The sequence below is a fragment of the Callospermophilus lateralis genome, chromosome 13 (genome assembly GCF_048772815.1).
Source record: "Callospermophilus lateralis isolate mCalLat2 chromosome 13, mCalLat2.hap1, whole genome shotgun sequence".
Lineage (NCBI taxonomy): Eukaryota > Metazoa > Chordata > Mammalia > Rodentia > Sciuridae > Callospermophilus > Callospermophilus lateralis.
Window position 1 is genome coordinate 48,181,073 of NC_135317.1, and position 14,192 is coordinate 48,195,264.

General features: G+C 37.0%; 1 protein-coding gene across 1 annotated transcript in view; it reads left to right on the forward strand.

Moving 5' to 3' along the window:
- Window positions 1-14,192, forward strand: part of Odad2 (outer dynein arm docking complex subunit 2) — a 155,791-nt gene that overhangs the window by 6,469 nt on the left and 135,130 nt on the right. Inside the window, exons 3-6 of the mRNA XM_076831974.1 lie at window positions 4,583-4,775; window positions 5,228-5,334; window positions 5,526-5,662; window positions 8,537-8,653. Of these exons, the coding sequence (XP_076688089.1) occupies window positions 4,583-4,775; window positions 5,228-5,334; window positions 5,526-5,662; window positions 8,537-8,653 (554 nt within the window). The remainder of the gene's footprint in view (window positions 1-4,582; window positions 4,776-5,227; window positions 5,335-5,525; window positions 5,663-8,536; window positions 8,654-14,192) is intronic.

The following is a 14,192-nucleotide window of genomic DNA, read 5'->3' on the forward strand; positions in this document are numbered from 1 at the left end:
TTATGCCCCCGTCTTGGATTTGAACTTTTAGAAGCATAAACTTGTGTGTGTGTGTGTGTGTGTGTGTGTGTGTGTGTGTGTTGAGGGGTGTCATTTACTAAGGTCTCTTTAAAAAGATCTACCATTTAAAAGGTGAAAAGTCAAGCTGGGGTTGTAGCTCAGTGGCAGAGCACTTGCTTAGCGTGTGTGAGGTACTGAATTCAATCCTCAGCACCACATAAAAATAAATAAATAAAATAAATATATTGTGTCCATCTACAACTAAAAAAAATTTTTTTTAAAGGTGAAAAGTTATGTGTACCCCTTCATGAGAATGCCATTAATTTTTCCTTAGCTAAACTGCTATACTCATATCAAATTTTGGCTTTAAAATAAAAGGCCTGATCCTCTACCATTAGTAGGCTTGTAGGTCTCTCATTTTTCCATGTGATTTAAACTGGAAAGACAAGTGGTCTGTAGCCTATGAGTCACACTGGAAGAGAAGACAGACTTCCAGTACCAACTTCTGAATCCACTCTCTCCCTTGACATGCTGCTATGATGGATGCTCACTTGTTCCCTTTAAATGAATGTGGGCTCTTCCTTTGGCAGAGATGGCCCTTAATACATCGCATTTCCTTTTCTGAGTCTCATTCCATGCTGTACCTCACAGCCTTCTGTGAGTAGTTCTATTCATTCACCTCGACAGGAAATATTTTCTTCTTCATTAAAGATATACAATGAGTTCATTATCATCTAACCATCTAACATGCAAAAAAAATGTGATTGGTTTCCTGCTATAATTGTGTTATAAATGTTTCTTTTCAGTGGAAATGCCTAATCATAGGTGATGATGTGTTGTCTGTGTTATGCTTTTGGGGAATTATGTGACCAGTGGATCCCAACACAAGGTCCTTGAGTTCTGCCCATTTCTGTGGGAGGTGGGCAGAAAGTCCTTAAACAAAGAGACAGACAAACAAAAAAGGTGTCAGTCTCACGATAGCAGCATCTTTTATCTCACGCCTACTCTTCATTCGGGGGCTCTGTGCACATTGAAGCTGCTTTCCTAACAGGGATGAAATCTTGAATGTAAAGCTGAATTTCAATGTTAGTTGACAGGTGAGACAAAATACATGGAATGCTATATATATCTGGTTTGGCCAAATATTCTTTCCTACATTTTGTCCATTTCAGTTTAGGTGAAACCCTTAATTTCAGGTCTCAATTGCATAGTGCATGGCAATTTGGTAGTCAGGTTTATGTCTTTCCTTAGAATTCACCTAGTATGAATTTTTAATGTTTTTTAAAAACAATTTATTGGTTCTTTTTAGTTACACATAACAGTACAATCTAGTTCAACATAATTATACAAGCAGGGAATATATCTTAATTAGGACCCCAGTCTTATGGATGTACACGAGGGTAAGACTTACTGTGGTGTATTCATGTATGTACATAGGAAAAACTAGGTCAGATTCATTCCGCTGTCTTTCCCTTTCCTATCCCCCCTTTTTTTCTCTCCTTCCCCTTTGTATAATCTACTGAACTTCTATTCTTCTTCACTCTTCCCCTTACTGTAGATTAGTTTCCACATATTAGAGAAGACATTCAACCTTGGCTTTTGGGGATTGGCTTATTTAACTTAATATGATAGTTTCCATATCCATCCATTTACTGGCAAATTATAAAGTCATTCTTTTAAAATTTTTTTATTTGTTCTTTTTAGTTATATATGAGAGTTAGTTATATTTTGACATATTGTACATACATGGAGTATAACTTCCTATTCTTACAGTTGTAAATGATGTGGAGTTACACTGACAGTGTGTTCATATATGAACATAGGAAAGTAATGTCCAATTTATTCTACTGTCTTTCATATTCATATTCCCCTCCATTCCCATCATTCCCCTTTATCTAATCCAAAGTACTTCTATTCTTCCCTCCCCCACCCTTATTGTGTTAGCATCCACATATTAGAACATTTGGCTTTTGACTTTTTTGGGGATTGGTTTATTTCACTTGGCATGATAGTCTCCAGTTCCATTCATTTACCAGAAAATGCCATAATTTCATTCCTTAGAGCTGAGTAATATTTTATTGTATATATACATTATTTTTTCATCCATTCATCTGTTGAAGGGCACCTAGACTGACTCCATAGCTTAGCTATTGTGAATTTAGCTGCTGTAAACATTGATGTGTCCGAGTCACTATAGTGTGCTGATTTTATGTCCTTTGGGTATATCCTGAGGAGTGGGATAATTGGGTCAAATTGTGGTTCCATTCCAAGTTTTCTGAGGAATCTCCATACTGCTTTCCAGAGTTATTGTACCAATTTTCAGCCACACCAGCAATGTACGTTTTTCCCCATCTTTGCCAATATTTATTGTTACTTGTATTCTTGATAATCGCCATTGTGACAAGAGTAGGATGAAACCTCAGTGTAGTTTTAATTTGTGTTCCTCTAATTGCTAGAGATGTTGAACACTTTTTCATATATTTTCTCGATGATCATATTTCTTCTTCTGTAAATCGTGTGTTCAGTTCCTTTGCCCATTTATTGATTGGGTTATTTGCCTTTTTTGGTGTTAAGTGTTTTGAGTTCTTTATATATCCTGGAGATTAATGCTCTGTTTGAGGGGCAGGGGGCAAAAATTTCCTCCCATTTGGTAGGCTCTCCCATTCTTCATGCTCTTATTTTCTTTGCTATAAAGAAGCTTTTTAAAAACAATGTCATCCAATTTAGAGATTTTTAATTTTACTTCTTGTGTTTTAAAAGTCTTATTAAGGAAGTGAGTTCCTGACCTGATATGTGGGAGTGTTGGGCCTACATTTTCTTCTAGCAGGTGCAGGGTTTCTGGTCTAATTCTTAGGTCTTTGATCCATTTTGAGCTGAGTTGTGTGTAGAGTGAGAGATGGGAAGAATTTCATTCTATTACATATGGATTTCCAATTTTCCCAGCACCATTTGTTGAAGAGGCTGTCTTTTCCCCAATATGTGTTTTTAGTGCCTTTGCCTAGTATGGGGAACCATATTTATGTGAGTTTGTGTCTTCTATTCTGTACCATTGGTCTTTAGGCCTGTGTTTTTTTTTTGTGCCAATATCATGTTATTTTTGTTATTATAGCTCTAAAGTATAATTTAAGGTCTGGTATTGTGATGCTTCCTCTTCACTTTTCTCACCGAGGATTGCTTTGGCTATTCTGTGTTTCTTATTTTTCCAAATGAATTTTGTGACTTCTTTTTCTAGTTCTATGAAGAATGTCATTGAATTTTGATGGCAATTGCATTGAATCTCTGTAGTACTTTTTTTTAGTATGGCCATTTTAACAATGTGAATTCTGCCTATTTAAGAACATAGGAGGTCCTTCCATCTTCTAAGGTCTTCTTGAATTTCTTTATTTAGTGTTCTATAGTTTTCATTATAGAGATCCTCCACATCATTTTTTAGATTGATTCCCATGTTTTTTTTTTTTTGAGGCTATTGTGAATGGGATGGTTTCACAAATCTTTATGACATAACAGGTTGATGAGTCAGACTGCTGGGCAATGGCTGATTCCTTGGTCTCCTTCTCAAGGCTTCTCTTCTCCCCACCCCTGCAGTCCTTTCCTCAGCCTTACACCTTCAATACAATTTCTTGGTGGCATAGCCATTTCCTGTTAGAAGGTTAAGACCATCATTTCAATCAAGTCAAACTTCCTTAACTAGTCCAATTGGCACCACCCTCTAACTTGTCCCAATAAATATGAATTTTCATCTTTTTTGAAGTGCTTCATTCCAAACAAGTTTTTCACCCTTTCTCCCTCATTTCAACCACATTGGATTTTTAATTTTTTTTAGGTGTAGTTGTACACAATAGCTTTATTTTATTTATTTTTATGTGGTGCTGAGTAATGAATTCAGTGCCTCGCACGCACTAGGCAAGTGCTCTACCACTGAGCCATAATGCCAGCCACACCACATTGTTTTTGATATTTACCAAATTCTGTTTTCAGCATCTCTAGGTTCAAATTGCACATCTATGTCAGCCCTGTTCATGAGTTTGTATTTAAATTTTTGTACATAATATTGGTACAAATGTAAATGGCTATATTTATTTTTCTAACTCTAACATCAAAGGACATTGAGAATACAAACATTTAGAACAAGTGGAAAAGAATGACAGTGGATCTGTAGACTGAAGGGATCATGCTGTTTATAAAAAAAAACATTTATGAACCTTGAGCACCGACACACAGACACAGCTCTATAAGTGATTCTTTTAAAGGGATTAATATTTGTATTCTGAATAAATGAATCGAATGCCTATTCTGAACAATGCTTCATCTTCAGTAAGGAGGGGATCAGAGGCAGGGGAGGAAGCCAGTTCGTCTTGGTCTTTGTTCTGTTAGAAAAATAATGTACATAAATGATACTATAAAACAAGCAAAACATCAAGAGGTCTAAGTTCCTAAGTATAATAGAGATGAATTCTAGTTGGGTCAATCAGAGGAAGCTTAATGAAAGACATTTCAGAGGGGTTTGATGGATTTGTTAGTCTTTGTGTATTTGTACTGGAAGACAAGAGGATTATTTTTATTTACCTTTCTTTTTTGTCAGGTAACAGAGACCCAGTAGTAAAAATCTTGGGCTCCGAATTTGGGGAAATGAAAGAAGACTCCATTGCCTTAAATATCCTTAATAAAATTAAAGCAGAAGATGATTATGAAAATGAGATTAAGATGAAGCTTGCCATATTGCTTAAGGAACTAGATCTGCACCTTCTCAATCATACCCTAAAATATATTTCACTGTGAGTCTTTTATCAGAGAAATTTCTAAAACTTAGTTGCAAAAGTTGCTTTCAAAGTTTTAAAGGAAAAATGCCAAAAAAAAGAATGGAAATTATTTATTTTCAAAGACTCTTAAGACAGTGACAAAGTCTTAGATTATAGCACAAATACCATACAGAGTTTGTATAGTTCCAAATGTATTCATATTTATAGTATTTTCTAGTTGTATGGCATTATTAAAAATGAAATGAATATTTGAATATTTGCATATAATTAGTGTTACATCCAACAGGAATCACTAATTCATTGATGTTTTGATAATGTTGTTACAAGATTAAAATGTGACTAAGTTTAACTAAAATTTTAATTACAAAAAAAGAGAGATTCCTTTTTATATAATGGAATGTGTTCATGTATTTCCTGTAGAGTCTGTTTTAAAGTGCTTAAGCTAATTTTTTAAACATTTATTGCAGGCAAATAAGTCTAAATCCAGTGACTGTTAAGAAAGATATAGAGCTGCTCCAACGTTTCTCAGGAAAAGGAGAAAAAACAGTCTTGGAATTTATTAAATATACCTCAGGTTTTGTATCAGATGCATTTTACTTATTTACTCTTTCATAGTTACATTGCCAAAATGCTTTCCTTGGCTACATCAAAATCATGTATTTAAGAAAATGAAAACTTAAAACTTTTACAGTATCTTGTTGATGCCAATACATTTTATAAAACTTGAAGTGGAGCTTCTATTAGTGACTTGATGATTGTTTTCAGATTATGAATTTTCAAATGGATGTCGAGCCCCCCCTTGGCGACAGATTCATGGGGAGATGTGTTATGTGCTGGTAAAACCCCACGATGTCGAAGCTTTGTGCATTACTTGCAGCACAGAAGGAGTGTTTTTAAATGGTGTAAGTAATTTCTTAAAAACTTAATTAAAGCCAGTTGACTTAAGTTCTTCACAAGTCTTCATAAATGCGGTTTATGTCTTGCGTTCAGTTCTGATGACCACAGAGAATAGAAGTCTGTTCCATGGAAATGAAGCAAATTCCTTTGCTCTTCTTCTGCTGGGCAAATTCAGAATAGTCCCAGAATCAGCTTCATTGTTCATCATTTCAGGTCATATAAGTCAACCTTCTAAGAAACAGACTTCGAAGTGACCCATTTCACTTCATAAAACTAAAATGTCCTTAACATAATATGTACATGGATTAGTTACATGGTCACTGAAGGTAAGAAAGGGAAAATGAGGACACTGAGATAATATATAAGTAATAACTTCCGCTTCCATCCTAAGAGCTGAAGGGACAAAGAGAAGCAGAGAGCATTATCCAAATGTAAAAGCTTAGAGGAAGTGTCCCGTAACACTGGGAACCTGGACCTCTGGAGAGAGGGCCACTTCTAGGCTGTGCTCATTCTTTCTGAGCCCAGACAGTCTCCATGAAACCGGAAAACAGACCTTTGGGGATTTGGTGCTACTCAGTTAGTGCTGGTACCTGATGAGCTCTGAGGAGAATCTGGAGGTGGAACAGGACCATTGAAGATGAAGTCGTGGTCAGCTGATGGTGATATTTCTGAGGGGGTGTGAAGAGTCTGGTTGTGGGACTGTGGGAACAACAACTGGAAATTGGTACTAACAGTTGCTTCTAAAAGCAATCGCCAATGCCAAGAGTAAAGAGCCATTCCCGGAATGACTCCATCAGGGACAGTGGCCCCAAACAGGAAGTTGCATCTTCCTCCTTCTTCTTGCAGCTTTCAGTCTTGAGTTTCCTGTCTCCTGACTCTAACCTAACCTGGCAAAGAAGAAGTATAGCTTTGCAAAGTCCCAGTCCAAGTATCACAAAGCAGAGTCTGGGTGGGTGGCCTCTGAGCTAAGCAGCACATAGCTTTTTGAATCTTCGGTATTAGAACCCTTTATTTTGGGTCTCATCCCAATTCACAGAAATAACTATAAGTGTTGTCAATCAATCCAGGGTTCTTTTGCTCAATTTGAGATAGAAATCCTCACCAAGTAAAGGAGATGGTATTGGGGCTTATGCTCAAGCCCAAGGGAGACAACACAGGAGATGGGGTTCCAGCACTGACTTTCTGAAGAGATGGCAGATAAAATTCTTACAGTGTGACTGCTGACTGTGCAGGTGCAACAGTGGTTGTCGCACCAGGTCCAGGATTTCTTTACATGTCTCACATGCTCTGTGCTCAGCATAGAGATCTGCACTCTGCATGGTAATGTGGTTAGGTGCACTGGGTCCCTCTGTGCTCCCCTGGCAGAAAGATGGCCGAGGGCTCCTTGTTGCCCTCCAGGAAGATCATATACTGATCAAGCCCCGGTCTCCTGAGCCAGTGAAGGCTGCGGGAAAGATGCTTTTCAAGCTTTGAAGGAAGCTGGTGGCTTAGATAAGGCTGTCTTGGGAAACATTGTGTAAAAATCAGCTTTATATTAAAGATGGAGAACATGTTGAGGAAATCAGATTTTTTAAATTCTGCCCCAGAAGGAGCTTAGCTTTCTTCTCTGCAACATGCCATCCTCAATATCATCAATGCAAATTTTGGACTTACAAGCAAAATTCCACAAGGAGGACCCAGATCCTCAATGAGGACCAGCTTTTACCGGGGACAGCTTGGAGAGCTGTTACGTCTTGGCTTGGGTTCATACCAAAATGCTGGGGCTGCTTCCATGGTTATTGCAGGTATCTCTCTCTTCAGGTGCACCTTTATTATTAGGTGCTTTTCTTTTTAGCATACACTTCATGTATTTCTGCACAGAGAAGGCAGACCCCAATTTTGCTTTTTTGGTTTGATAGTTAGGAAAAAAAATCTCTAATTAGAAAATAACAGGCAAAAGAATGATTTTCTTTGACCTAGAGGGGAATCATGGCATTTTTGTTTCCATCAAAGGCTGTTGATCTACGTACATACAATTTTATTTGATATGGAAAAATCTAAGTATTCCTCTCAGGTTTAAAAATTGAAAAGGATGATGAGAATATTCAATAGTTAAAAAGATTAAAAACAGACAGCAGTTTCGAGTATATATGTACATAATCTGTTATGGCAGAATAATAGGAAAGAAAAAGTAAATGAGGAAAAAAAAAAGAGATAAGAAGGAAGAGGAACAGCAGCAGAAGAATGGACAGACAGATGGTTCCACAGAGATTAACCCTGGAAAATGAATCCATGGAGCCCTGTTACATGAAGAGCAAGAATAGAATATGAAAAATAGAAACACAGCCTTTTCTGTAGTGACATTCTACCTTTGAGGCTTTTTATGACTTCATCAGCTAAGGTTTTTGATGTCACAGTGCATTCTTCACAGTAGAGAATTATAAGGAATAGAGTTCTTCTCTGCTGAGTAGCAGAGTTCTCTACCTGCATTTGGAAGGTACTGAGTAGATGCTGAATGGATAGTGAATGGATGAAAGGATCATATTATGTTCAGGGAGAAGGGTTTAGTCTGTACGTTTCATGCACAGTGACATTTCATGTCCACATGACTAGGCGTGGCAGTGCACACCTGTCCTCTCAGTTACTTGGAAGGCTGAAGCAGGAGGATCACTTGAGCTCAAGAGCTCAAGACCAGCCTGAGGAACACAGTGAAATTCTATCTTAAAAAAAAAAAATAGAACTCCCACATGGATGAATGGATGAGAGACAGAGATAGAGAGAGGCAGACAGAAGGGAGGGGGCGGGAAAGAACAAATCTGTCTCTAGGCTCAGTTGTGTTGTCTGATCAGGGTCTTTATTCCTATTACCTTAATCACTGCACCAAATTTTTTCTCTCAAAGGGCAAAACAGATGATGAGGGGGACATTGATTATGAAAGAAAAAGTGAAATTTATAAAGACCTTGTCACACTTTTAAAAGAAAAGTCGGCAATATTTTCAGAAAATATGTCAAAACAGGTAAGTTTTATCGTCTCTTGAACTTTTACAACTTTATATTATTTTGCTAGAGCTTTCTATGGTATAAAAAATTGGGAGAATAATATTGCCTATTTTTGGACATTGTTTTTCATTAGAGTATTTTCATAACATAACTTTTATAAAAAGAATACTTTAAAAGTGTTTCTGATGGGGCTGAGGTTGTGGCTCAGTGGTAGTGCACTCACCTAGCACATGTAAGGCACTGGGTTTGATCCTCAGCACCACATAAAAATAAATAAAAGTTTTTTTTAAAAAAGTGTTTCTGATTTTCTTTAGGCAATAAGCATAATATTACAAATTGCTTTCTAAATAGGGTTTTGTCCTCTTTCCTTTTGAATTAATGACACTAAGAACAAAAGACTTAGCCCTGGTGATGGCTCCTAGAAGCTCTGACTATATTTCCTTTGTGGTCATCCCCTGATCACATCTACTTGGATTAAGGACTTATTAAGGACTACTTGGATTAAGGACTCCCAATGAGTGTTCAGCACATGTGCACAAGAATGTGCTTCTTAGGGGAAATGCTTTTAGGTTTCCACCATTGAGTAGGATGTTAGCTATGGGTTTTTCATACATGCCCTTCATCTTGCTGAGGAATTTGTCTTCTGCTCAATTTTCCTTTTCTTGGTGCACTGCAACATTTAGTGAGCTTCCTGGGAGAAAGAAGCTCATAAACAAATGAAAATAAATTGATAGCACATTTGAAACTATCCTTCTTCTTCTTTTTCAGTTTTTGTTTCTGGAATAATGGTTGAAAATCTTTTTTAAAAAAGCATTTTAAGGCTTTTCCCCTATTCAATCTACTTATTTTGTCTTTTCTCCTCTTCAGAAGCCTTGAAATCTTCCCTGATATTCTCTAACTTTCATAGTACAGTTTTTGGTAGTTCTTTGTTTTTTCATAAATGTCTTATAGAACTGAAAAAAGTATTTTCCACATTATATCTTTAATTTTTTTGTCTCTAATCTCTTTTTAGAACTCTTGTTAGTTGGATATTGGGTCTGTGACTTTTCTGATCCTCTGATTTTCTTTTTTCTCATCCCACCCTACCTCAGCCTAACTTTCTGAAAACATTTTTTTACTTGATTTTCCAAAACATTGTACATGTTTTCAGATTTTAAACTCTCTTGTTTTTAATGTTTTTTTTTAATTTTAATTTTTATAGAATTTGGCACTTGTTTCATGAATTTTCTATCTTCTCCCAGTATATTGCTGACAGCTTTTTTTAAAGCTTGTTTTTTGTATTAGTTATGGTTCTACAGAGAAACAGATTCAATAGAGAAGAAGTGTGGGAGAGAAGGAGAGGAGGGAAGGAAAGAGAGAAAATGACAGAGAGGGGAAGGGAGAGGTATTTTAAAAAGATATTGGCTTATGCAGTTATGGGTGCCAGTAAGTCTGAAATTTGTAAGGCAATCTAGCAGGCTAGAAACTACGGTAATAGTTGACATTTGAGTCTGGAGTCATAAGTCCTTAAGGTAGCAGGTTGGAAATCAGGCAGGGTTTTTATGTAGTCTTGGGGAGAAAATTTCACTCTTTCCTATAAAGGTCTTTACTTTATCAAATGAGACCCACTTACATTATTGAAGGTACTCTATTTTATTCAAAGTTTACTGATTTAAATGCTTACCATGTCTGAAAAAGACTTATATAGCAACATTTAAACATATTTTACCAAAACAATTACCTTAGCCATGTGGACACCTAAAATTGACCACTGATGCCTAAATTAACCATTGACACCAAAAATTAACAATTATACATTGTTTGCAGCATTGTTTCACTTTCTTTCAAGTCTCTTTTTGTTAGTTTTTGTTTCTCTGTTATGTCAGATATTTTTCACAGGGTCTGAATTTCTCAATTTCTCCAAAGCCAGACAGAAAAGCCCTGTGTCTGTGGGTTGGACCACTTGGCAGCTGGACCTGATTATAAAGTGTTTGGAGAAGATAGATGTACATAGATGCTCCATTGTTAGGGGCATAGATATTTATGATTGTCATATCTTGTTGATGTATGATTCTGTTAAGCAGTATGAAATGCTTTTTTAGTTTCTGATTAATTTTAGCTTAAAATCTACTCTATCTGATAAGAGAATGGTAACCCCTGCTTATTTATGAGGTCCATGTGGATGGTATGTTTTTTCCTATCCCTTTCACCTTCAGTGTGTGGTTTTCTTTGCCTGTGGGGTGAGTCCTTTTCAGACAGCTAATTGGGTCTTGTTTTTTAAATCCAGTCTGCGATCTATGTCTTTTAATTGAAGAGTTTAGACCATTTACATTCAATGTTATTATTGAGAGATGAATTTATTTCCTCCAATTATGATTTATATATTTCCAGTGTTTAAACTGGATTTGATTCTCCTCTGATTGACTATTCTTCTAGTGTAATCTTCCCTGTGCTAGTTTTCAGTTTTACATTTCATTTCTTCTTCATGAAATATTTTATTGAGTATGTTTTGTTGTAGTGAAGGCTTTCTAGTTATGAATTCCTTTAGCTTTTGTTTATCTGGAAAGCTTTTTATTTCACTTTCAATTTAGAAGCTGGATTTTGCTGTGTATAGTATTCTTGGTAGGCATTCATTATCTTTCAGAGCTTGGTATATATTATTTTAAGCCCTGCTCACTTTTAGGGTCTGGGTTGAAAAATTAGCTGAAATCTGAATTGGTTTACTTCTAAATGTGACCCGTTGTTTTCTCTTGCAGATTATAAAATTTATCTTTATTCTGTATGTTTGGCATTTTTATAATAATGTGTCTTGGGTGGATCTGTTATCATTTTGTATATTTGGAGTCCTATATGCCACCTGTATTTGAATTTCTATTTTGTTTTTAAGGTTTGGATATTGATATTATTTCATTGAAAATATGGTGCATTCCTTTAGTTTGTGTTTCATCTATCCTAATGAATCTTAAATTTGACTTTTTAATATTATCCCAAATTTCTTGAATATTCTGTTTGTTGTCTCTTAACATCTTCTCACTATGGTTGACTTTATTGTCAACATTGTATACTTTGTATTCAAAGCATGAAAATCTGTTCTCAAAGTAGTTTAATCTATTGGTGATGCTTTCCATTGAATTCTCACTTTAAATTATTGATTCCTTCATTTCAAGTATTTCTGTTCGATTATTTTCAGAATCTCTATCTCTTAAGTGTTCTTTCACTTTCTGTATTTTCTCTCTGAATTCACTCCTTCTATTGTCTTTTAGTTCATACAGTAGTTTAACTATGAATTTTCTAAATTCCATCTATGAGATTTCCTCTACTGTGATGTCAGTGAAGTCTGTTGTTGAAGTATTATGGGTTGTTTGGGACGGTTCCCTTACTTTTTCATATTGTTTGTATGTCTATCAGTAATAATTGTAACTTCCTCTTTTAAGTGAAGAAATACAATATGCGCTCTTAAGGGTCCTCAGTTGGGTGGATATCTAGTATGATATTTTAATTTAATGTGTGACCTCTGCTGATCCCAATATTAGCTCCACTTTAAGAGATACCACTGAGCCCTATTTACTATAATCACTTCTGAGTCAAGTCTCATACTTCTGAAACTTTTAAAAACAAAATTGATTGTAATTGTTCTCTGTGGTTCCTCAAACTCAGATATAAACCTATAATAAATTTTATGAACAGGCCAAAAAATTAGAGGTTTAATTTAATGAATTAACTATAACTTTAAGCAAGCTAAAAGGAGGAAGAAAACTTGTGCAAATGTTGGAGGGATAAAGAAGAATAGAAAAATAGAGTGAATGAGAGAGTGAGAGGGAGAGAGGCTATAAAAGCTTAATTTATGAAATGGTGTTATTTGAGGTGGTAGTGGATGGTGCAAGAGGATTAGTAGGTGGTATGAGAAACAGGTATAAACTAGAGCTAGGAAAACAAAGATAGGAAGCTTGATTCCAGTTAATGCTTTAAACAATTAGGTGAAATATATCCAAATGGTTTGGAGGTATATTGGCTATTGAATTAACAATTATCATTCAAGCCAAGGGATTATTTATATGATCAAATTGATATTAGAGTTGTTTTTAGTCTCAGAGGGAGCAGTGTTGTGAGTTGCCTGATTCTAATGCTGCAGAAGCTCAGGATGCCAGCTCTGATGCGTCCCTATGTTTGCTGTGGGCCACTGGTATGGGTCACTTGTGTACCTGTTCCCCTCTGCTGGATTCTTTTCTCGGTACTGAAGATCCTGGAAGCTGTCTGTGTGAACTGACACACTGGTTGAGGGTTTTCCACAGGTGTTCTATGGTATAGTAGTATTTTCCCTGCTGCTTCTGCTCTCTGAGGTGTGTAGTAATGGGTCTCTGGCAATTCATCTGGACTCTAGTTTCCACTGCATTGGTTCCCTCAGCTTTATTAGTCTGGTGCAAGGTCCTGCAAGTATCCAAACGATGCCCTGTCCCCCATTAAGGCTGGTATCCAGCCCTTTCGGCTGCAGAGCCTCTGGCGATTTCCTGCTGGGTCTGTATGTCCCTGGATTTTCAGACAGCTTCCTTCTGGTATGGTGGTTTGATCCTGGGGGCTGTCCCTAGGCTTCCCATGGGGCCTCACCCCAGTGCTAGTGGTGCCTGGTGAATCAACTTGCCTTTGTTCAGCCAGAGCTGCTTCATTGTGGCATGAGTGCAGGGAGCCTATGCAGAGGTTTCCAAAGCCCCATGCCTGGGTCATTGAGTCTGTATGGGGCTGGACCTGCACTTCCCTTGGCCCAGGTCCCCTCCAGCCCACTCTGTTTTCCTTATTTGTGGAGAAGGAGGAGGGAGAAGGAGAGTTTCTGAGATTTATGTTAGCAGTGGGCCTTCTAGAAGTTCTTTCTGGCCGTATTCTTTTGAGAGTCCACTGCAGGGGCTCCCCTCTGGTTTAATTTGGGCTGTCTAGGTGTGGGGAGACACCATGTTGATTTAAGAGGGTGACTGACTGACTGGTCCGCTGTGGACTCCACAAGATGGTTAGGAGCCCCGTTCAGCTTTGTTTTCAAGATCTGGTTTTAAGTAGTTTGTACTATTAGGAGACGTCTGCACTTTAAAGTTTGTCTTTTTAAAGTGGGTAAGCTTAAGAGAATGTCCATGACCCCCTCTCGCTTTCTCTTTCTGATACCCTGCCCCCAATCCACAGGTTTGGGTTAAGGTACTCTTGAGTTTGATTTCTACCCTGGTAATCCATCTTCCAGTCTTTCCAGGTCTCAGACTAGGTAGTAGAAGGTCTTAGAGCATTTATGTAGTTACCCACCTCCCAATTCTGCTTTTATTTGCTTCTTCCTCTCAGTGATGTGAAGAGATTGGCACTCACTGCCTGGTTCACTTCTGCCATCCTCCTCCAGCAGTCTGTCCTGTCTGCCTTTTGATTACTGTTTGAAGGAACTATTTTCACTAGCCCTTTGTTTAATGATTTTATACCTTTATATATAGTTCATTCAGAACACAAATAGTTGAGTTTTCTTTTTTGTTCAATTGGATGATTTCTGTTTTCATTGAGGTTTTCAAATCAGATTAAATTGATATAACTGCTGACACAGTTGAATATAAA